General features: G+C 31.4%; 2 protein-coding genes across 4 annotated transcripts; both read right to left on the bottom strand.

Moving 5' to 3' along the window:
- Nucleotides 1–13,565: 13,565 nt before the first annotated feature.
- Nucleotides 13,566–18,315, bottom strand: LOC105133792 (U-box domain-containing protein 43-like). 3 transcript variants are annotated; one of them, XM_011037914.1, is made up of 4 exons: nt 17,797–18,315; nt 15,904–17,605; nt 15,529–15,826; nt 13,566–15,413 (listed from the first exon to the last, which is right to left on the bottom strand). In XM_011037914.1, the coding sequence occupies exons 2-4, from the start codon at nt 17,116–17,118 to the stop codon at nt 13,843–13,845; spliced, it is 3,084 nt and encodes a 1,027-aa protein (XP_011036216.1). In that variant the 5' UTR covers nt 17,119–17,605; nt 17,797–18,315; the 3' UTR covers nt 13,566–13,842. The 3 variants fall into 3 exon arrangements, with proteins under 3 accessions (XP_011036216.1, XP_011036217.1, XP_011036215.1); XM_011037915.1 differs by having other exon boundaries at nt 15,904–17,599; XM_011037913.1 differs by having other exon boundaries at nt 15,904–18,315.
- Nucleotides 18,316–19,285: 970 nt separating this feature from the next.
- LOC105133791 (ethylene-responsive transcription factor LEP-like) lies at nt 19,286–20,548 on the bottom strand. Its single transcript, XM_011037912.1, has one exon. The coding sequence runs from the start codon at nt 20,537–20,539 to the stop codon at nt 19,439–19,441; it is 1,101 nt and encodes a 366-aa protein (XP_011036214.1). The 5' UTR covers nt 20,540–20,548; the 3' UTR covers nt 19,286–19,438.
- Between the last annotated feature and the right edge of the window lie 1,668 nt (nt 20,549–22,216).

Below are 22,216 nucleotides of genomic sequence, written 5' to 3'. Positions count from 1 at the left end.
AGGGATTTATTACACTATTATGATATTAATATTGGAAATATAATCAAGGAGATTTCTATTATAATTTTGCAGATATAGAGACTCATATAAAGTCTGTGGAATATTCAAGCCTAAGATAAGATAATTATGGGGTAATTATAATCATCTAATACACTTTGACTAACTATTTGGTAATTTTCCTTTTCAAAATTGGATTTGAATTATTTTAGAATACAAAATTGACATAAGCAAGTACTTAAATAAGAGTTTTCGATTATTTCTTTGGGAGGAGAGTCACGACAGTAGCACAATAGCACTGCATGAAGTTCCAACAAGTTGTAAAGCAATCTTTAAAGTATTTGTGAGGTTTATTTCGTGGTGTTTTCTATGATCCATGAGAATCAATTCTGGGCGTATTAGACTTTTGAGTTTGTGATTACGAGGTAGATTTTTAAGAGTTGGTATTGTAGTCATAGGGTAAGAAAATAGGTTTATGAAAAACAATTTTAATTGTAATTTTAAAAAATTAGTTTAAAAAAATATATCATTAAAATTGTTATGAGATAATTTTTTGCATGTAAAATTAATGAAAAGATATCTTTATAAATAAAAATTGTTTTATTTTAATTTATAAAAATATAAAATTTGAATATCACACATGTGAAGCCACAGTAAAAAAACTAATATATGAAAAAAGTTGATTTTTTTTTAAATATCAAATATGAGCTTATCATTCTATACATATTGTAATAAACCTCCATGGTTTCTTTTATTATTAAGAATGGACTTAGTGATTATTAATTTTTAATGATTAAAGAAAGAAGTTATATAACAATGTATTCAACTTTTATTTATTTATTCACTTTTCTTTCGGCAATTATATTTAGTGCATGAGTATTAAAATATGTTAGTTAATTTTTTAGTAATGATTTTTACATTTTAATATATATCTGCGCGTGTGCACACATGTTGTTATATGATCTTATTTACCATGACATGTACAATATCGAGAATGGCAGGTCTATCTTCTGAGATGGTATTGAAAAGAGAGTTTTGGGGTAATTATAAAATTATAATTATAAGGTTCAGGAATCATCACCTAATGTTATAGTCACTAGAAAATCTAATTGTATGTAAGGGTCTATATAAAAGACTAGTTATATAAAAGAAAGACACATCACCTCCAGTACACACACTTAATATAAGTTACATTATTTTTTGATTGTTTTTCTAGGTCATGTTTTTATCTTTTGACAATGTCCAATGTTTAAGGTAGATTTTTTTCATGAGAAAATCTTTATCTTATTAGGTTAAAATTTAACTGTTTTAAGGTATAAATTTAGTCTTACATTTCTTTTCTAAATATAACTAATTCTTAACATTTCGAATAGAATAATTGCTATGCTTTGTTTTTTTGTATTTTAGACAAACTCTAATAGATAATCATAAATTTCTTATAATATTTATTTTTGTATTTTTAAAACATGATAAAAATATGATTTTATCTTTTTTGAAAATATACATGAAATATTTTTAGGATTTGGTTGTATACATGAAGACAGAAACATATTTTTTTGAAAGAGAAAATTAATTTTTTTTATTTTAAATTTTTTTTGAAGAAAATCAGATATTTTTACTATCAATTTTGTATCTTACAGTATAAGTCTATAACCTAATATTATATAAAATTATTGGAAAGACATGTAGGAACCAACACATATTTTTAAATGCCCCTTGAAAAATTTAAAGTTTTTTTATATACACATTTTTATTTTTTATTTTATTTTATTATTAAATATATTGGGATGCACCCAACCCAACCATTCAAGATAGGCTGAAATAAGTCAACTCTAGTTTGGTTGGGTCAACTGACGACCCTACAACCTCTTTCTTTTTTAAAAGAAATGTTGGGTTAGACCAAGGCTAGCTTTGTAGGCTAGTCTGAAATAGGTCTAGTCTAGTTTCACATGGTCACTGCTTTGACCTGGCCTAGTGACCATGTGATTAATTTTTCAGCATTTTCATACAAAATTTAAATTTTCAGTTTCAGCATTTTCATACAAAACTTAAATTTGCGGTCAGGGTTGGGGGCGTGGGAGGGGGTACCTACTGTGAGGGATAGCTAATTGGTGGTGCTCAGATGCTCGACGTGTAACTAGTGATGGCAATGACAACAAAGGCACGGTGGAAGTAGAGGGCTAGCGGAGAAGGAAAAAACTAAGAAACAATTGATTTTTGGCCAACTTTACACCCAAATTTGTCCTCCTTCAATGCTTGGAATCCAAGCCTATTTATAAGAGGTGGAAGAGAAACATTTTTTATTTATTAAGTACAAATCTTAGCTCTTGATTCAACTGATAAGGATCTTAACTATTAGCTCAAAGATGCAATCATGAACTGAAAAAGTTGGCAACTAAAAACTACATGAGTTGGCTTTTTTGTAATAGTGTCACAATGGTTGTTATGTCAATTAGCTTGAAAGAACCATACCAGATTGTAGTCAAATGTCAAATCATTATATTAGCATATGTTTTGTCAAATTTAATGAAAAAACAAATCATTAAATGCACTTTAAAAATAGACTTCTTCAGACAAAAGAAGAAGAGGATGAATAGTGTATTGTCTGGTCTATTTTTTTTTATTTTATTGTTTGGGTAAAAAACAACATCGTTTTGGAAAAAAAACACGTTGTTTCATTTAAATAAAATGATTTTAGAGTTTTAATTTAGGGATTTGGAAAAAGTTCAATTTAATCTTTTAGCTTTTGATTCCTTTAACTACACCCCTGATTGACTTAAAATTTTTAATTTTATGCAATTTTACCCTTATTGAACTTCAACACTAGCCCTAAATTTCAACATCTTATTTATTTTGATCATTGATTTTGGATTTTTATAAATTAAACCTTAATTTCACCTGTAAGTTCGATTAATTTAATCCCTAGAGTTTGGTAACTTTTTCACAAAGGTCATTGGTTGTAAATTTCTTCAATCTAGCCCTCAATTTAACCTAAATTTCTAATTATTTTTGCAATTTTACTTCTGATTTGAATCAATTAGCTTTATAAAAATTAAGTTTGGTTCTCTAAAATTCTAAACTTTTAAATTAAGCTCAAATTGGATCCTAAATTTATTTTTTTATCAATTAAATCCCTAATAAAATTAATTTGACTAATTTAAAATATCATTAAGTCTTTGCACTTAATTAAATTCTTAATTTATTAAAATAAATTCTTAAACATAATTAAACTTTTAATTTGACCTATTATTAAATCAAATTGATCTATTGAAATTCTAATTCTATCCATGAACTTTATTTTTTTACATATAATTATTTAATTTGATTTTAAATCTACATTATCTTTTTAGTATTGAATACAATATGATATAACTATGCTTCAAATCTATCCCAAAATTTAGCCTAATTTTTCTATATCTACTTGGAATCTTTTTTAGTCAGCTTTTACTATATCATTAGTATTGTTGTTGTTATTATTTATTATTTATTTTTTATTAGGAAGGGGGTAAATTGTAGGGAATAGTACAAAAACAACACTAATACTGAAGAACAACAACGTGTATTCAATATATTATTTGAATTGAGAAGTCAAGACCCGGCAAATCAACCACACACACACAAAAAAAGTATTATTTCCTAATTCAAGACGTCATTGTAGCTTATAAATCTAACAGCCAACTTTTTATACTTTTCTACCACTCCAAAAACAGCGACAATATATATATTATTAGTAAATGAAACATTATTGTAATAATTGGCAATATTATAGTAGTTTAACGAAGTCAGAGTCACTTATGTCTTAAAATAAACCTCCTGTGCCATTGGACAACAGGACATCAGAGTTGAGGATTGAAACTTGCAATTCATGAAGATGGGCGCGCGGTTGATCTGTCACAAGCTACTCTCTGTGTGTGTTGACTTGTTGAGATCCTTCAATTCATGCCAAGTAAAGGTGCATCCATGGGAAACTTCATGAACTGTCAGGTTCATGCATCAAGTTGTTTATTTCCTTTTCTCTCTCTCTCATGATTTGTCTTCTTCTGTATTTTCAACTATGCCTACTGAAAATTATAAACCAAGGTATTGAAAAATAAGTTTGTTAAACAGGCTTTATTCGTCAAAAAAAAATCACCTAAGATTTCCCGGACCTAATTAATTCCTTCATTCTTGCATTATAAGTTTTCATATCAACTTATATGAAGTTTTTGATTTTTAAGTTTTTTATATGATAATATTAATAATTACTTCATTAATAATTATATATGAACCTACCATGCAGAAAAAAATTAAAACAAATTACTCATGAATATCCAATAAGAATGAAATATTTAATTTTCTACTTTAGTTATAATTAATTTTCTCAAACTAATTATTCTCTTATCACAAATAGTCGTATAAAATTATTTGCTTCGAATAACTGCACTATTAATTAAAAAGACATTTTTTTCTTGTAAAAACAAAACAAAATACATAATAAGGAAAAAAAGAAGTTTTAATTAAAGGAAATGTTGATAAAAATCCAAAAACAACAAAGAAAAAACCGATACGTACGATGGTTTCTTGACAGTTGCATGAATATATATATATATAAAAGGTGTTCTACATGTCAAAGATACATTCTTGAAAGTAATATGGCATTCATGTATTGTGATGATTTTCCTATCTAAAGAAAGTGCAATAAATTGTGCATATATATCAAGTTTTATTTTTTTGATTAAAAAAATTCACAATAACAAAAAAAAAATCATTTCTTTTTTCTAACTTCTCTTTCAGTATATTCATAGACTAAGATAACAGTCTGTAGACGTTAGTGTTTTACTAAATTCCAACTTTTGGATGTAATTACTGTCCTTCTAGAACTTTTTTTTTTAATTATTCTTTTAAGGTCGTTTCAACAGGTAAAGTAATTTGGTATAATATTATTATGTTGTGTTGTGTTGAATTGTGACTGGCTATTTTGTTGCGTTGTTTGATGGTACGCATATGAATGTTTAAATGACTAAATAGTTTAAAATATAAAACGATCTATAAGAGCTCGGCTAAAAATATTTTAACAGATGCACTTTGTTTATTTTAAATAATTTATGACTTCTTAAACTGAAGCAACTTGTGTTCATAGTTTTTATGAAATAATTATTAAGTTGGAAAAGTTGAATAAAGCAATAATATATATAGACACATCATTGCAATAAAATTAAGGATATAAGAAATAGAATTTGACATAGAATTATGTAAAACACTAGCATATTTGATGTGTATAATTTTAAAAAAAAATAACGGAGAAAGTGTTTATATTAATTAAAAAAAAGGAACCTTATAATTATTAACCAAACATTGTTTTTAATTAAAAGGAAGTGATACCCTGCTTTGATTTCAAAACAAAATAATTATTAACCAAACATTGAACAAAGCAATAATATAGATGTTCTGTGGTTCCCAATTCCCATCATCTGTTGATCAGTGCTTGTCGACACACTCTTTTCACACGGTTTGGGTCTTTATTGTTTAATTTTAGGAGAAGGTTAATTAAAATACGTCGATTTGTGTTTTTCGATGATCTGAAGTGACTCTTTCAAATCGGAAAAGAGATGCACCCGATTATGGCCCCAGTCGGCATCCTCTAATTGGCTTGTTAACTAGACTACGTATTCAACTCAGTAAAGTTGATTAATTCCAAGTTAAATGTGACGCTTATATAAAATAAGTTGGGATCGAGCTTTTATGACCTTTTTTTATTTACAACGAAGAGGCTTGGATACTACCCGATGAGCAATAAAATTCGGACTCTTTTTCCAGGAGTTGAGTTCTACAAAATATATTTATATATCATGTCATATTTTATTTTAAACGCAATGAATTTATTTTATTTAACTTCACTATCTCCATCTACACGACCTCCACATGCATGTGTGCGTGTCAGGAAGTGGATCCTGTAATTAAATTAAATAAAAATTTCTTATAGGGTCCAGTGATCGTTTAATTATCTGTGTATACACACACACATGGATTAGACTGGATCTGATGTGTTCGGGAGTCAAGCGCGCCGAGGATGGATTGTATTCGCTAGAGAGTCAAGATTGTATTGGTTTGGTGAAGTGTTTGTTTGATATTCTAAGCAATTTTTGAAATTGTGGTTTAAAAAAAATAATTTATAATTATTATCTTAAAAATTATGTTTTAAGAATAAAATTGTGTTGAAAATTGTTTATTCAGTAAAAATATAGAATATTAACATGATTAAAATAAATTTAAAGTAAATAAAAATTAATATAAAAAACATTTAGTTGATATGTTCTTGTGAAATTTAAGATTTTCTATTCCCCATATAAAAGAAAATAGATTTTCTTTTATGCATTGAAAAGTTGAAGAGTCATAGTAATAACAAAATAGCTGTAATAAAAAAAAAAAGAATCAAATCTAATAAAAAAAAGTAAAAGGATGATGAAATTATAAAAAAAATTCAATATAAAAAATTACCTCAAATAAAATAAATAACAATTAAAATAATAAGATTTAAATATGATATATAAAAATATTAAAGGATAAAATTAAAAAATAATTCTAATTTTATAAATTATCTCAAATAAAACAAATAATAATCAAAATAGTAATTGTTTAGTCGTTAGACAATGCAAGATACACTGCTCAAATAGTGCAACGCTAGTATATGCGTTAAAAGCACCTATTTTTTTAAATAATATTTATATTTATTAAAATATCAAATTGTATCTTAATCAATATATAAAACCATCATAAAATATTAAGAAAACTCTTAGACACAGGTTTTTATTTTATTTTGCTAAAAGAGTAATTTAGTAATTTTAATATGCTTTGAAAAAGTAAATGTGCTATAAAGCCCTTGGAATCCATTTAATTATATCTTATTTTCAATTTAATAAATTTATTATACTAGAAAAAAGTGAAAAGGATCTATATACCCCTAATCAATCTAATAATAATGAATTAGATCATGTAAAATATTTGTTTTACTCCAAACAGCTAGTGTACTGGTTTTTTGTGGGAAGAGAAAAAATAATTTCACTATAAAAAATCTGTACATAGTTAAACACTTAGCCTCGGGTTTTTCCTTTTAAGAAACCGCTCTAAATCCACTACATTGCTATCCATAATCCTAACCAATACAAATGAAATATTGTCATGTTAGGAGGACAACGCAAAAGAAAATAAAAATAAAACAACAAAACAATAATAACGATTTATTCAAATTAAAAAGAATAAAATCTATTACAAAGATAAACGTGTGTAGAACATATTTGATTAAGTAAAAATAATAATAATAAATGAAATCGTATTTAAAACTATTAATTTTATAAAAATAATTAAATTTTTAACTTTTAAATTTAGAGTTGGAGATTTCTTTTATATGAAAGTGAATAATCAGTTGAAGGTTTTTTTTTAAAATTTGAACAAATTATTTCGTATATACCTAAAGAATTTGAAAAAAATAAGCTTGAAAAATATCATTACACTACAAGAAAATTATCAAATAACAATAAAAGTACCAATATAATATTTTTTTATAAATACTTTCCAATAATAATAGTAGGATAATATAATATATATCTGTTAATTATCGCTATAATAAAAATAATAAAGAAACAAAAAAATATTTAATTTATTTATAATTCTATTAATAAAATGACACATCATTATTTGCCAATGGATGTATCAATGTATTTCCATCACAAAATTTTATTGAAATTTTTATTGGTAAATTTACAAGTGTTATACTTGTTCTCTTCTTTTTTTTCTTTTTTCTTTTTTTTAACAGAAAATCAAAAGCAGCCACACTCGCGTTTAAAAATACAATGAAGAAAAAAAAAATACAATGAAGATATACGTGCTAGCAAGATTATAAGCTAGCACACTTCAGTATAAACTTGTACTAAGAGGAAAGAACTAGTTGACTAGAAAAGAACATACCTTTATGAGATCAATAGAAACATCAGGAAGAACAAGTGCTAGAACTTTTTTTATTATTATTTTGATGAATCAAGAGCTAGAACTTGAGAAGACACCGGGCCGGACCCGATGTTTATTCAAAGTAACTGCATGTAAATGAAGTTACAGTTGCATCAAAGTGTGTTCATGTCTTAATGAGATACGTAGAGCAAACTTCCCTCTCTGTTTTTTTTTTTTCCTGGTTCGGAAAATATCGCGTAATTATCCGCGCATCATATTTTATATTCCAGTGTTTCATATTGTGAACAAGTGGCATGGAGCAACCTTACAGGTGTCAGCATGTCCCGTTTTCTTTGTAATGGTAGATGACGTGCAGAGAAGACAAAACAAATGAGCTGACAACGGGATTTTTTTATACATATTAAATTCAGTACAATAAATATAAAAATTTAGTAGAATAAAACTGATTAAAAAAATTTGATATAATTATACAGTATAATTATGTCTTGCTTTAAAAATACGATATTTACTTAAATATTGTTATCTAAAGCATGATAAAATAGTTGCCAATTGATTATTTTTCTTATTGTTTTAGAACTAATTAAGTGAAATTGATCTATTGGTTAAGTTAAAAATAACATAATTTAATTATATTATATTTTATAAACTTGTTATTTATTAAATATTGTTATTATAAAACGTGACAAGATAGTTATTGCATGTAAGATTAATTATATTTACTTAATATTATATTTTTAAAATGCAACAAGATTAGACTATGATATTTTGCGGGGAAAAAAAAAATTTGCTCTCACGTCAATTTATCCTTTATGTTTTTAATTTTGTGCGTTAACTTATCCCTGATTTCATACTCTTTACGTGATACGACAAGGTTAACGCTTGGGTACTAGGATACACTAGAAGACAAAAGGTTGAAACAGGGTCCTCGGAGGCAAGGAACACAATGTTGTCTGACACATGGTAGGATCTATAGATATGATCATCACTATTGCCTATACCTCTCCAACTGCAAAATATTGGATTAAGAGAATGTTGAACTTATGGTTTGAAAAAACAAAAAAAACAAAAAAACAGAGACTCTGGCGCATTTTTAATTTTGTTTAGATATATTTTAAAAGTATGTTTATTTAAAAAAAATCTTAAATTAATATTTCCTTAGTATTTTATAATAATTTTAATATATTAATATAAAAAATAAAAATAAAATCTAAAAATAATTATTTTAATACATCAAAAAACATTTTTGAAACATATTGTGCATTACAACATCAAACATGTAGAAAAATTATTTTTAATTGTGCTTCGTTAAATAAAATATAGTATTTGGTTAAAACTGTGGTTTAAATTATTGTTGAGTGAAAAAAACTTAAATATATTTAGTTAAAACTATTTTTAAAAATAATTTTGATAATAAAATGACTAGAAAGGACATGCAATAATTTTATAGTTTTGAATTTCATTATTATAAATTGGATTATTAATATATCATAAAAAAAAATAATTTTTTATTAAGATTCTATTTTTATTTTCATTAAACTATTTTCAATTACATTACATTATGTGTGTAATTCATTCTAGAAGATCTTAAGTATCCATGGCTCTCCAAACATGAAACAACATCAACTAAAAAGAAGTTATTGGGAATAAAATTGAGGAGACAATTAAATTCTATAAATATTATATTTTTATGAATTTTTTTTAATATAGTTATATAATATCAATAATATTATTATAATTTAAACTTGTATTTTATATAAATAAAGGGACATACTTTGCAAAATTTTACACCTTCTTTTCTACACTCCAAACTTAAGCTTTTTTTATTCCCTTGATAGGATACAATATGATTTTGAGAAGTTAAAAAGCCTATATTATAGGATTTTGCTAAATTGTATATGGAATTAAATTTTAATGGAGCCTAAATTTGTCTTAATGGGCTGGAAGTTTAAAAATCTGAAATCAATTACTGGCTAGACTTTATTAAAGAGCTTAAAAAGACGAGCCAATGATTGGAGCTATAAATCTAGGCCATTGAAAAACCTCACGGAGGATGTTTTAAAAAAAAAATATTGAAATTGTTTGAAAAATTCAAAAGGATTTTAGAGGATTTAGTGCCTGTTTAGAAATATAATTATAATTATTTTAAAAGTATTTTTTATATAGTAATATATTAAAATATACTAGGACTCACTTGGAATCGGGTAGTAGCAGATCATCTCATAGACAGAGAAAACATATGATAGAACATAAAATAAATATATTGAAAGCTCAGGACAGATGCAAATCGCAGGCAGACAAGTATAGAAAGGGGCATAAACTCAAAGAGGATGGTTGGGTGTATCTAAAGCTCCAGCTACATCATTAACTCAGCATGCAACATAGAAAAAATAAAAAGAAAGTTAGAGTTGTGGCTTGTCGTTTGAAATTCTCGAAGGAACCAGAGCTCATCCAGTGTACCATGTTTCTCAATTGAAGAAAAGAATCAGCAATAACACACAGGTAGTTCAGCACTTACCAGCTTTTTAGGAAGGATTACCCACCCAGAACCAGAAGAGATACTCAACCGAAGAGAGAAGATGAATCATTGAGGCAAAATCAAGAAAGTTTTGGTGCTTTGGCATTGATTAAAGGATGAAGATGAAGGCCGGGTGTCTAGGAAATTGTTAGCATAAGCATATCCTCACCTTTAAGGACAAGGATTTTGATGGGCGGAGGAGTTATAGCAAACCAGAGAATTAACCCTAGATTTAAAAAGATGAGAGTGAGGACGAGAGAAGGATAGGTTGAGCTCTAGGGTTTGTGTCTGAAGTCTCTAGATTATTTTTGCTATATATTTAGTACATAGAACGGCCTAGATTTCTTAAATCTTCAGATCAAAACATGGAATCGGGTGGAATACAACTAACATCATGTGGAATAATCCAACCGAACAGAGAAAATTTACAATCCCTTCCCATCCCTATCCAATGCTGCCATATGAGCAAGATCTCATTTGCTTATTCGATTGTAAGATCTCATTTGTTTTACTAATTGGGTATGGGTCGTTTATGGTCCTCATTGTCATTTTTGTTCTTTATGCATCCTCCATTAATAACAGCGTATATATAACAATATTTGAGGTCATAGATCAATTATCCTTACACTATCCAGGTTGAAGATCTTTTAGAGCGTGATTGATATTTTAGAGCGCATATTGTAGTATTTATTGTAGTTGTAATTTTAAAAAAAATATTTTATAAAAAATATTTTTAATTAAGATTAGTTGAAAAAATATATGTTTGTTTAAAATTATGGTTGAAATTGAGGTTTAATAAAAAATAATTTAAAGTGCTTGGTTAAAAAATGCTTTTCAAACTAAGGTAATAAAATAATTAAAAATATATATATTAATATTGATAGTTTTTCATTAAAATATTATTAATTTAATTACTGTTATTACATTATAAAATAAATAATATTTTATATAAAATATTTTTTTATTGTATTATTAAACTATTTACAATTTTATTATATATTAAATCCATTCAATAAAAACTATATTTTTTATTATTTATAAGTGTGAAACAACATCAAATTCTTCATAACTTCAAATTTTTTTTATTTAAATTATTTTGATATGACCAGCATCACAGGGGAAATTATCTAATTATTGCTATAATATATGGTATAAATTAGTAACGTAAAATGATAAAAGCAGTGGTGGTGTAATAATAAAAGTAAAAAAAATGAAAACAGATGAGAAGGGGAAAGTGAATAAAATAAATAAATAAAAACAGAGTTGGCTCAAATTCTCTTGCAGTGTTTGACTTCCTGAGACACTAATTAAAATGATTTTTTTTTAAATTAGTATATTTTAATTATGTTATATTTTTTAAACATGAAATTTAATAAATATTATTATTATTAAAAAACATGATATATTTAAACATCACTCTTTTAAAATACAAGAATTTTAAATATTATAATTTAAAAACATTTTTTAAAACACAATAACTTAAAATATCTGTTTTGAAAGTGCAAAATCAATTATAATGGAAGATAATTTTTTTTTATCCCATCAGTGAGAGCTAGCCGAAACCTGCAAAAAAAAAAAACTCAGCATAAAGATTTGATATTATTTTTCTTCCTTGCCTCTATTATTTTTAGATGGGTTCTATCAATAGCTCAGAGGGTTCTGATCAAGAGGAGCAACTAACGAAAAGGAGGAGGTTGGCGTGCAGGAGCTGCTGAAAGAAATTCTGTCACGTCTTGGACAGATCGGGTTTAGTTGAAGGTGGAGTTGGTTCTGCTATTATATACGTAGTGGCTGTTTTTGCTGACCACGGTGAAGAGGGGAGGAGTTGTTAGCTGTCGGCTGGAGGATGAAAGTTTTTTATGTTGTTGGTGCTGAGGAGTTGCTTGCCGTGAGTTGAAGGGAAGGGCTTGGTGTTGACAGTGGATATGTTTTTTATTATTTACTTTGCAAAAGTGAACAACAGAAAGTGAAACATAAAAATACAGAACGCTGGATGAGAAACATGAAAAATTGCTTCGTTAAAACATGAGATTGAACCTTATTTTTAGTGGATCGCATGAACTAAACCACAACTTTATTTTTTAACCAAATACCATATTATCTGTGTTTAAATAAAAACACAGCAGCTACGGCAAAGACAAATAGCCTCTTAATGGGATGGAGACTGTGGCAGGGGGAAACTGCTAATTTTTTTCTGGGCTGCTGGCTTCTAGGTCCATTCACATTCAGCCCATTCTATATATATCTTCAACCTGGACCATGATATTTCCTTGAGAAATATATGAGTTTTGCTTCTGGCTTTTTCATTGCCCAACTTGAAAAATAATACTTAGGACAATTAACATATCCAAGAATTTGCTCATTTCGATAAGTGAAAATATAAGGAAAAGAAGGTGGAGTTGCAAAGATCGAACCCTGTGTTCTAGCATGCAAAGCGATCATATTTAAAACTGTATTTTTATATGTAAAATAAATAAATAAATAAATAAAATATATTTTAACCTCTACAAAACTAAAATTTAAAATGAAATTATACATATCTCAGTTTGAAAGGGAAAACTAGTATAATTTTTTTCTAAATAGTTAAAAAAAGAAAACAAAAGCTAACGCACTACAGTATTCTTTGTTAAAAGGACCTGCAGCGGCCTTCTTAGATCCAGACGTCCAGCAGGAGGCATGGATTTTTGTTCTTTTGGACAATGAGGAACTGGCTCTCTTCGGGCAGTGCTTTTACGAAAGGTTTACAAATCTCTGGATCCAACGGATGAGGCCAGGACCTGGATATGCAAAAAGAAAAGACATGGCGCATCAGTCATTACCCTCGGGCCTCGCCTCTATATTCAAACAGAAAAGACATGGTATCTGGTTCATCTGCAGCGACGCCCCCTGTTTTGGATTGATAGGAGCTGGTAGTGGTACTCTCCTTCTCTCTCTGTTTTTTTTTTTTTTAAAATTACTGATGTTGCCTTGTGCATTCACAATATATACTCGGTAATGTTTTCTTATTTTAAAAGCTTATTTATGAGTGGAAAGTTTAGCTCACTTTATATCATCTGTAATCTCAGAGAAACTAGAAATTAATGCATATATGGTTAGTGTTAAGAACCTGTAGTTACAATACATTTAACACATGGATGGCCTCAAAAAGTACCGAATTAATATCAAAACTCAAATTATACATGTTTAATTGCTTGGTGTTGGTTCCCATACACTATAGTTAAAAGTCGTTCAAGACCTCCTCCTACATGTGTTTTGTGGTTTAAAGAAAAGAGAGGAGAATTCACACATTTTAGAGCATGTCAATATGACGATTTTACTACTAGTTGTTGCTATCTTAAGTTCTCATAGGCTAACTTAATCATTATTTAATTTTAAAAGAGGTAAATTCAGAAATATGAAGATTGCTCTGGAATGATGCTCATCTGCCTAAGCACTAGAGCTACTTTCTTTTTAAGTACATCTTCATGGAGAAGCTGGATGAGGATCCTCTCGGACTTTTGAAAAAATGGTTCACTGATCTGTGTGTGCTCTATAATTTTCTGGAAGAGATCCAGGGCTTTGCTTTTGGCCGATAAGCTTCCCTTCTCCAGAACTTGTAGAATGCCCACCACTCCCTGGTTGTCTACAATTGCAGCAGTTGCATGGGATTGTGTGTTGTGGCCAGTTAGCAATGTTTCAAGTGCTGTTAAAGCAGCCTCTGCCACACCATCCTCTGTCTCGCTCAGTGCTCTAACAAGTGGCTTCACTGCATCTGCCTTGACAAGGCAGAAGGTGTCTTTTGGTGAACAGGCATCACCATGAACAGCACATAGACTTTCGTTCACTGTTGAGGTTGAGCAGCACCAGGACATTCTGGGTAACAGGTTCATCACATGTAGCAATGCCATGGAGTTCTTGGGTTCCTTTGCCATGAGGGTTGCTTCAGGCTTTGAGGAGCTGGTTGATTGGGATATATGGGCTAGTGCAATGGCTGTCCGCTTCTTGGCAAGTGAGCTGCCACTGGAGAGGACTCGAACTAGTGATGGATATACTTCAAGCTTGCCCACTTGTCTTTGAAGGTCCGGTTTGGTGGGCTCTGTAAAATGTAAAAGTGCCGCTAGAGCATTCTCCAGAAGAGATGAGTCTACATTAGCAGATGCGCGGATTCCCTCATTTTCCTCTTCTGTGCATATCACCTCACGAATGGCTTTTAATGCTTCTGATTTCTTCAGTATTTCATCAATAATGATATCATCCTTGGGAAGCTGGCCGATGATTGCAGCGGCAATGGACCTTTCTTCAATATCCAGTGAACAAGTGAGAATGGCTACTAAAGTGTTGATGGCAGTTTCTTTCCAAGGAGATGGTGGGAGAGGAACTCCATCAGGGTGGTTATCTGAAATACAGCTTACGAGTTTCAGTACCCATCTTTTCACCTCACGCTGATCACCATCCAGTGCAGCGAATAGTCGAACAATTGCATCCCGATCTGATCGGATTAGGTTTTGAGCTGTATGAGATTTAGAGCTAAGTTCAAGTAGCAGGTGCAAGAACTCAATCTTAGTTTCAGGATCAGAATTGAAAACCAACTGCATAAAGAGGCTCACATTATGCTCTGATTGCAGCTCCTGCAGGCCCTGATGCATCTCGAATTCAGGACGCTGACAGGCCCCAACCAATAGAGCAAGGATCTCACCAGCTTCTTGTTTCAAGTGTGAACTAGATCCTACAAATGAGATGAGGCCTAGAAGAAGCGGTATCATCACAGAATCTGATAGAAGCTGCTGTACAACATGAGGGTATACCATTAGCTTCTTAACGCATTTGAGGCATACTGATTTGTATGCTGGAGAGTTTGAAGAGAGCATCTGTATCAGACTTCGTATAAATTTTCCATCTTCCAAGTCCTTAATGTTATTTTCTTTAAGTTGCATCTTTATCAAACCGGCTGCCATCAATGCTCTGCTTTCTTGTGGTCCTGCGTGATGATATTGGTTGAGTGACTCATGGGAACAGTGGTAGAAAGGTATTATGCCAGGCATGTCTCTTTAAAAAAAAAAAAAAAACAGAGAGAGAGAAAGAAGAAGAAGAACCTTGGTTGAAACGAGCAACAAACGGTTGAAAATGTCCAGCTTCAGCCATCTTGATTACAAAGGAGGTGTTGGAAGAAAGATTCTGCAACGTGCTCTGGGCTTTCTGCGACACATCTCGATTGTCATTGTGGAGTAAAGAAACCAAAAGTGGAATGCAATCTTTTGTTTCCCCTATTTTTTCTCTAAGAGTTTCCTTTTTGGACAACTCCAACAAAACTGCAATAGCATCTGGTCCTTTTTCACCTCTGTAGATCTGCTTAACAATGCGGCGAACCACACCTGCTTCTACCATGACTTCCTGCAATTCCACCTAGCAGGAATTTACACAACAGGTCAAATTTGAAATGCAAGATAGTCAATATTAGCTCTGCATACCTTGTGATTATCACAGTGCTTAGCCAGGTAGTAAAGACATTTCAGAGTTGCCGAGGTGTCCAGTCTCTTGTGCTTTAAGAATTCCACTAATTTTGGAACAAGTCCACCCTCTGAAACTTTGATTGCATAACGGGGAATTTCTATCAGAAATTGCATGTTCTCTAAGGCCTTATTTTGTCGAGAACGGTCATTGTTATTGATTCCTGAGGCTGCAGCTTGAAATTTTAAGTCCAAGTCTCTTAGCTTCCACTCATCTATAGAGCTTCGGAGATTTACATTTGGAGTAAGCTCCAAAGATTGTAGCTCCTCTCCACAGGTGGGACAACTCCTTTCTCCTCTGTTGAAGCAGTCCTGAATTGCCTTTCTTTCAAAGCTATGGCCACAGAAAATTGCAACAGGGTCTGTCATCATCTCATTGCACAGCGGGCATATGAATGAGTCGATTGGGTATTGCTGGTGGTACATGGAAATTTCCTCATTTTGCGGCCTTGTAACAGTTTCAGTGCTGTATAACAACTCTATCAGTTGAGCTAATTGAAATGCCTCCGCCTGCTTCTTTTGATCTTCCATCTCCTCCTTTTCCTGCTTCAGAAGAGCCAGCTCATTTTGCACTAGGGATGCATTTTCCCTTGCACCAACCGCTTCTGCAATCTTCTCAAGAAGTTTCATGGAATTCTCTTGGTTTCGGCTATTCTGAGATATTGAATTTTCAATCTCAAAAGCTAATGTTTCTGTTGCAACTGTTGATCGAAATTCGATTGACCTCAGATTGTTGATGATCTGGTTGATCATGGTTTTCAGGTTCAGTGACATATCAAGATTGACCAGGTGGAATGAGGAGATAGTCGTGGCCATCTCTTTCGACAAGTTTTGCATCTGCAAACGTATTGAGTGTGAGTGAAGTAAAAGGCGGAGACAGCTACCAGATTTGTAGCCTTTGATAATCTTGGCAGCTTCTCTCATCTGAGAATTCAAGGTCTCTAATGCAGCTTTTGTAGATTCTAAACCCATTGCTGATTCAACTTTTTTGGCATCCAAAGCCCGAAGGAGGGTGCTTAGCTCTGAGATGCGTCTAGAGAATTCTTGCAAGCTGTCCTTTTCAAGAACCACATCCCTTGTTTCGGTAACGATCTCCATTGCTTGAAATGCCACCTTGTTCCACAATTCCTGCAGTACTGCCACCCCTACATCCTCAATTTCAATACTGAAATCCATAGAATCCGTTGGAAACTGCTGACTCTTTGCAAATTTGATTCCAGTTTTATGGATTTCCTGCTATATCAGTCCATTCAATCAACAACTAGTGGCTTCTCCATTGGCATCCTGACCTATAAAATCCACTGAATCCAGGACAGGTCAGAATATGAAGCTTTGGAACAAAAATTCGGATACATGAAGGCCTTCCACCACAGCCAGAAGAAATCTTTTCCAAATTGCCTAGTTATTTCTTATTTGTGGAGGGTGGAGCTAGCAGGTTTCCATATGATGGGGCAAAGAAAGAATTTAATTTTTTCTTCTTTTGGGGGTATTGATCAGAACTTAGGATTGGGAGGGATTGAGTAACATTCCTGCAGTTTAGCAGCGTGATATCGAGGGAAATTTTGTCAGCCAGCCTCCCTGAAGAGCCATTATCGCCACTTGACAAAGTAATTTGCTACAATATTTGCTCTGGTTATCATGCAATGAATAATGCCGTCTGTACCTATTGATTATTGCCAAAGAATAATCAGCCACGCAGTTTATACCTATCATTAACCGGAGGATTTTGAAGTCACAAGACTTGGTTGTGACTTCAAAATAAGTTAAGCAGAAAGTTGTATGAAACAGAACTCTATAAAAGGACTAAGCACATCCAACAGAAAAGGAAAATAAAAGAGGGGGTCAAGTTTTGACCTGATGAGAAGCTCAAGCCAAACCGGCCTTAATATCAACAGCAGAACGAGTTCGGGATCAGTTTATAGGAATTCCCTTTCTTCGTCATCGTGAAGGAAGCGAACAGACAGATAAAGTAACTGTGAAACCATTTGGTCCCCAGTTACACGGAAGAAAGAGAGCAGAAATTGAATAAAAGACTGGTAATGTCAAAGGTTTAGTCTTCAAAGAGGTGCGTTCGTTTTGTGTATGTTGACTGGGGATAAAAACTCAAAGTTTTCACAGGCCCCATGACAGGAGCGAGTGCACATCGTTAGAGGTGAAGGGTACTTTACCGCGAAATGTCCAAGAACCAGACGCCTATTTTTTAGTGGCGAAGGCAGCCGCAGCTTGGAATGGAAGAGGTACTTTTGCTAAGGTATCAAATATTATAAACCTTATAATTTTCCCATCTTTGAACAACATACCGTTCAAATATTTTCCCATTTTTCCACCAGCTACATGACGTGCTATTTGTATATAAAAAAATTATATATGATCAAGACAAGAAAAAATCAATATAAAAATATAAAAAATATTGTCAAACACATCAACCGGACCGAATTTAATAACGATGCACTCCATCCAACCCATTAGCAGAGACCACGTACAAAAGGGATGAAAACGTCGGCGACAATATTAGAATAAAAAATCCAAAGCCTCTCACCAGCTGACAGAAATTTCCTGGTAAACTCCAGGGTTACAGTTTTTCCATAACTGAGTTTGCGTTTCTATAATGGCGATGACAAGACTGACATAACCACTATGAACGCGTCAGATAATAATAATAATAAGAAGAAGAAGAAGAGAAGAAGAGTAGCATAATTGCCCACGTCATGGAGTTTGTCAGAATCGCGCCATCTAGCTTTGGAGCCCCATTTTCATCATCTGATTATTGGCAAATTGCAACAAGCTTTACTTCCTCTTAATATTTTGATGTTATGGAATCTCTTTTGTTATGATATTTTGGGTTTAGAATTGTGGTGTAAATTGTTCTGTAAAGTTTTTTTTATTTGAAAATACATTACAATAATTTTTTTAATTTTTAATATCACTATATTGAAAATATATTTTAAAACTAAAAAATAAAAATAAAACAAACGATTTGGCCGTAGTCTCCAATTCCACATTTATTACCCCCAAAAAAAAAAAAAAACCTTGTCGCACATGCACGTAGCTGAGACTTGTAGGACCCAAAGCGACAGAGATAACTAAAATTGTGGAGCACAATACACGAAGACTGGCTGGCTATTCATTCATAATTTCTAATATTAGTTAGTGTTTCCATCCAGTTGACTGACTTCGCATGAGAAATTGAGACGAAATACAACTTTTATAATCAAAACAATACACTTACAAAAAGGTTATATGCAGCAATGGAATAATTGCATTCATACGAAGCAAGTCGATTTACATTTACAATATTCCAGAATATCGCATACAAATTGATCAAGATCAATGCTTCATGGATGCAAGAGGCTATCTAACACCGTTAACATTCTCAACGCAAGATAACAACAGACAAGAAACTTTAAGGTAAAAAAAACACCATCAACCCCCAAAACATTGATTATTTTTATGATAGGTAGGTTTATAAATTTGTGCGCGCGCGCTGCTATAGTAGTTAAAAATAAAAGGTAGATGATGAGCCCAAATCAAACCCGTCTGTGACCGTATTCGATACCGATGGCACGATCCCAAATAACGAGCCATGCAGCCCAAAGTCATTGGAAGCAAAGCCCAATATTGACCCACTAACTTCAAGCCCATTCACATCATCTATCTGTTCCTCTGGAAACCCGAGAAACCCTGTGTCATTCCAAAATTCACGACCCATATCACACCCATTACAGCTAGAGTTGACATCAGGAGGCAAAGGCGGGAGCTCAATGTTGTCCGTGTTAGAGAGATAGTTTAGCCCACTGGCGACATCCAGACTGCCAGCACTGTTGGGCTCATTGGACCCACAAGGCCCATATCCAGCTCCAGCTCCAAATCCTTGAACCCAGCCTGCTCCACCTGCTAACCAGTTGCTATTACTTTTACCATAAGCATGAGCATTGAAGGGATGCTGATCCTGAGAGAAGTAGAGCTGCTGGTAGCTGGTGTCATTTTGATGAGAATTGTGTTGTGGAGGAGGAGAAAAGAGGGCCGAATTGTCATGTTGTGACTCGTCTGGTGAGATAATGGAAGTGACAGAGGAGGCAGGAGGCATGTCTGAGTAGACAAAGTTGGTGCGTGCTTTGGAGCCCCGCATGGACCTGGCTGCACGGTCATAAGCCAAGGCAGCTTCCTCAGCTGTGTCAAAAGTACCAAGCCAGTGCCTCTCTTTTGTTGAAGGGTCTCTTATTTCTGCAGCATATCTACCCCATGGCCTTCTCCTTACCCCTAAGAACCTTACTTCTTGTTGTTCTTGTTGGTTCTGGTGCTGCTGCTGCTGCTGCTTTCTTTTGGTCTTCGAAGGAGAGGGTGTTGAGTTGGTTTTTGTCGAGTAAGTAAAATCCATGATAAATAAAAAAAGATATATAAGTCGGTTTAGATAAGGTTTTGTGCTAAGATTAAAGGGAGATTCTGTGTAGAGAGAGAGAGTAGCGCTTCTCTTCTTGTGCAAGAAGATTAGATAGAGATGATGAAGAGAAGAATGAATAAATTGGAGGGCTTGTTTATCGAGCGTTGCATGTTGGCGGTATAAATAAGGAATTAGAAGAGACTCTGCCTGTGCCATCAACCTTTCTTATTTCACCAGAAAAAAGAGAGAGAGCTGTATTTAATCACCATAGTTGCCCCTCATACATACATACATACATTACTATATACCGGTATTAAATTATTAATAATAATATATCCTCCGTTACCAAATGATGATAATAATTGATGACTTCAATCCATGCTTGCTAATAATCTAAGAGTGGGCCCCTTCATGCCTGGTGCATGGAATTCCTGTAATTTAATGAATTTCACCGGATCCTTATCATCAATGCTAATTACTTAATATGAAAGTCGGTTTAATCTATTACTTAATGTTACTATTCACTTCACACTTGCCTCCTCACCTGGTTAATTTTCAAGGCGGATTTTTATGTGGAAAGTCAGATTTTCTTTTCAATTAACACTATGAGTGTCCTTAATTTAAATGTGCGTTATATTACTAAATACTTTTTATTTATTTAGGGATATATGTGTGTATAAAATGATTTGGATATCTATTCTATTAAAAAAAAAAAAACCCAAGTTTTGAGGTGTTTTTATTATAGTATTTGCATTGTGCTCTCTCTTGTATTTACAATATGGATTAGAATAGTCCATTTTTTTATTTAATTCTTAACTTGAAACTCATTTTTTTAATGCAATTGAGCATTTTTTTAACTCAAATATCAAATTGCTTTTTTTTTTTAATAAAGTGTTGGATTAAAAGATAAAAAATCAAAGTAAAAAGTGACAGATAAAATAAACAATAGTCTCGGATTTCATTTGCAAAATTTATTTTAGTTTCCTATCTTTTTTATTTATTAGAAGGTTAATCCTTTTAATTGTTAGAAATTCAATTTTAACACTAGACTTCATTTTCTTAATTTTTAGTTTTTCTTAAAAAAAACAGAGAGAAAATGAGGCTCGCTAGATTTCATTGTAGAAAAAAAAAAGTCACCTTTAATAATGATTTCGGACATAAAAATAATAGATGACAATATCAATGGGAGTTTAACCTAGATATTTTTTATTTTTTCTCCGTATTTGAGGAGTTAAATATGATCATAAGAGTTTTTTTGGTTATTTTTTAGTTGTTTTTGTTAGTTTTGTTTTTTAAGGCTATTAATAAATTAATCAAAGTGTTTTGAGTAAAAACTTGGTTAAAAATAAGTCTTTTAGCAAAAAAATAACCCGAGGCCCCTTTTTTTAGATATCTTTAGTTGCTAAATTCTGCAAGAAGTATATGACACATCATTTGATTTTTTCTAAAAAAATCATGGTGGACAAAGAAATAAAAAAAGAAGTTAAAGCGATTCATCAGGCCCCTTACACGCATATCACAAGGGTTTTTTTTAACAAAAAATGTTTCATACAAAATAATTATCATGTACTTATCATATAATCAAATAAAAAATAATTTATGAGATAATAAATTATTGAATTTAATGACATACATGACTTGTGTTGAGATTTTGCTTTGTTGACTCGAGCTCATTTAGTTTTTTTTATAAAAAAGAAAATAAGTGTTGTTTTTTTAATAATTTTAACATTTAATATTGAGTTAATTTAAAATTGAGTTTTTTTAAAAAAAAATTCAAGATTATCCTCAAGTTAACCCATGTAGTTCCAATATGTTTCCATCTCAAAATTAGATAAAAATATCATTCAATTCATGGTCAAAATCTATTTCTTTTTTAAAAGACATATTACCAAT

This window comes from Populus euphratica, unplaced genomic scaffold, assembly GCF_000495115.2.
Source record: "Populus euphratica unplaced genomic scaffold, PopEup_1.0 scaffold37.1, whole genome shotgun sequence".
Lineage (NCBI taxonomy): Eukaryota > Viridiplantae > Streptophyta > Magnoliopsida > Malpighiales > Salicaceae > Populus > Populus euphratica.
Note: the sequence above shows the minus strand (reverse complement) of the source record. Positions and strands in the feature narration are given on the sequence as shown.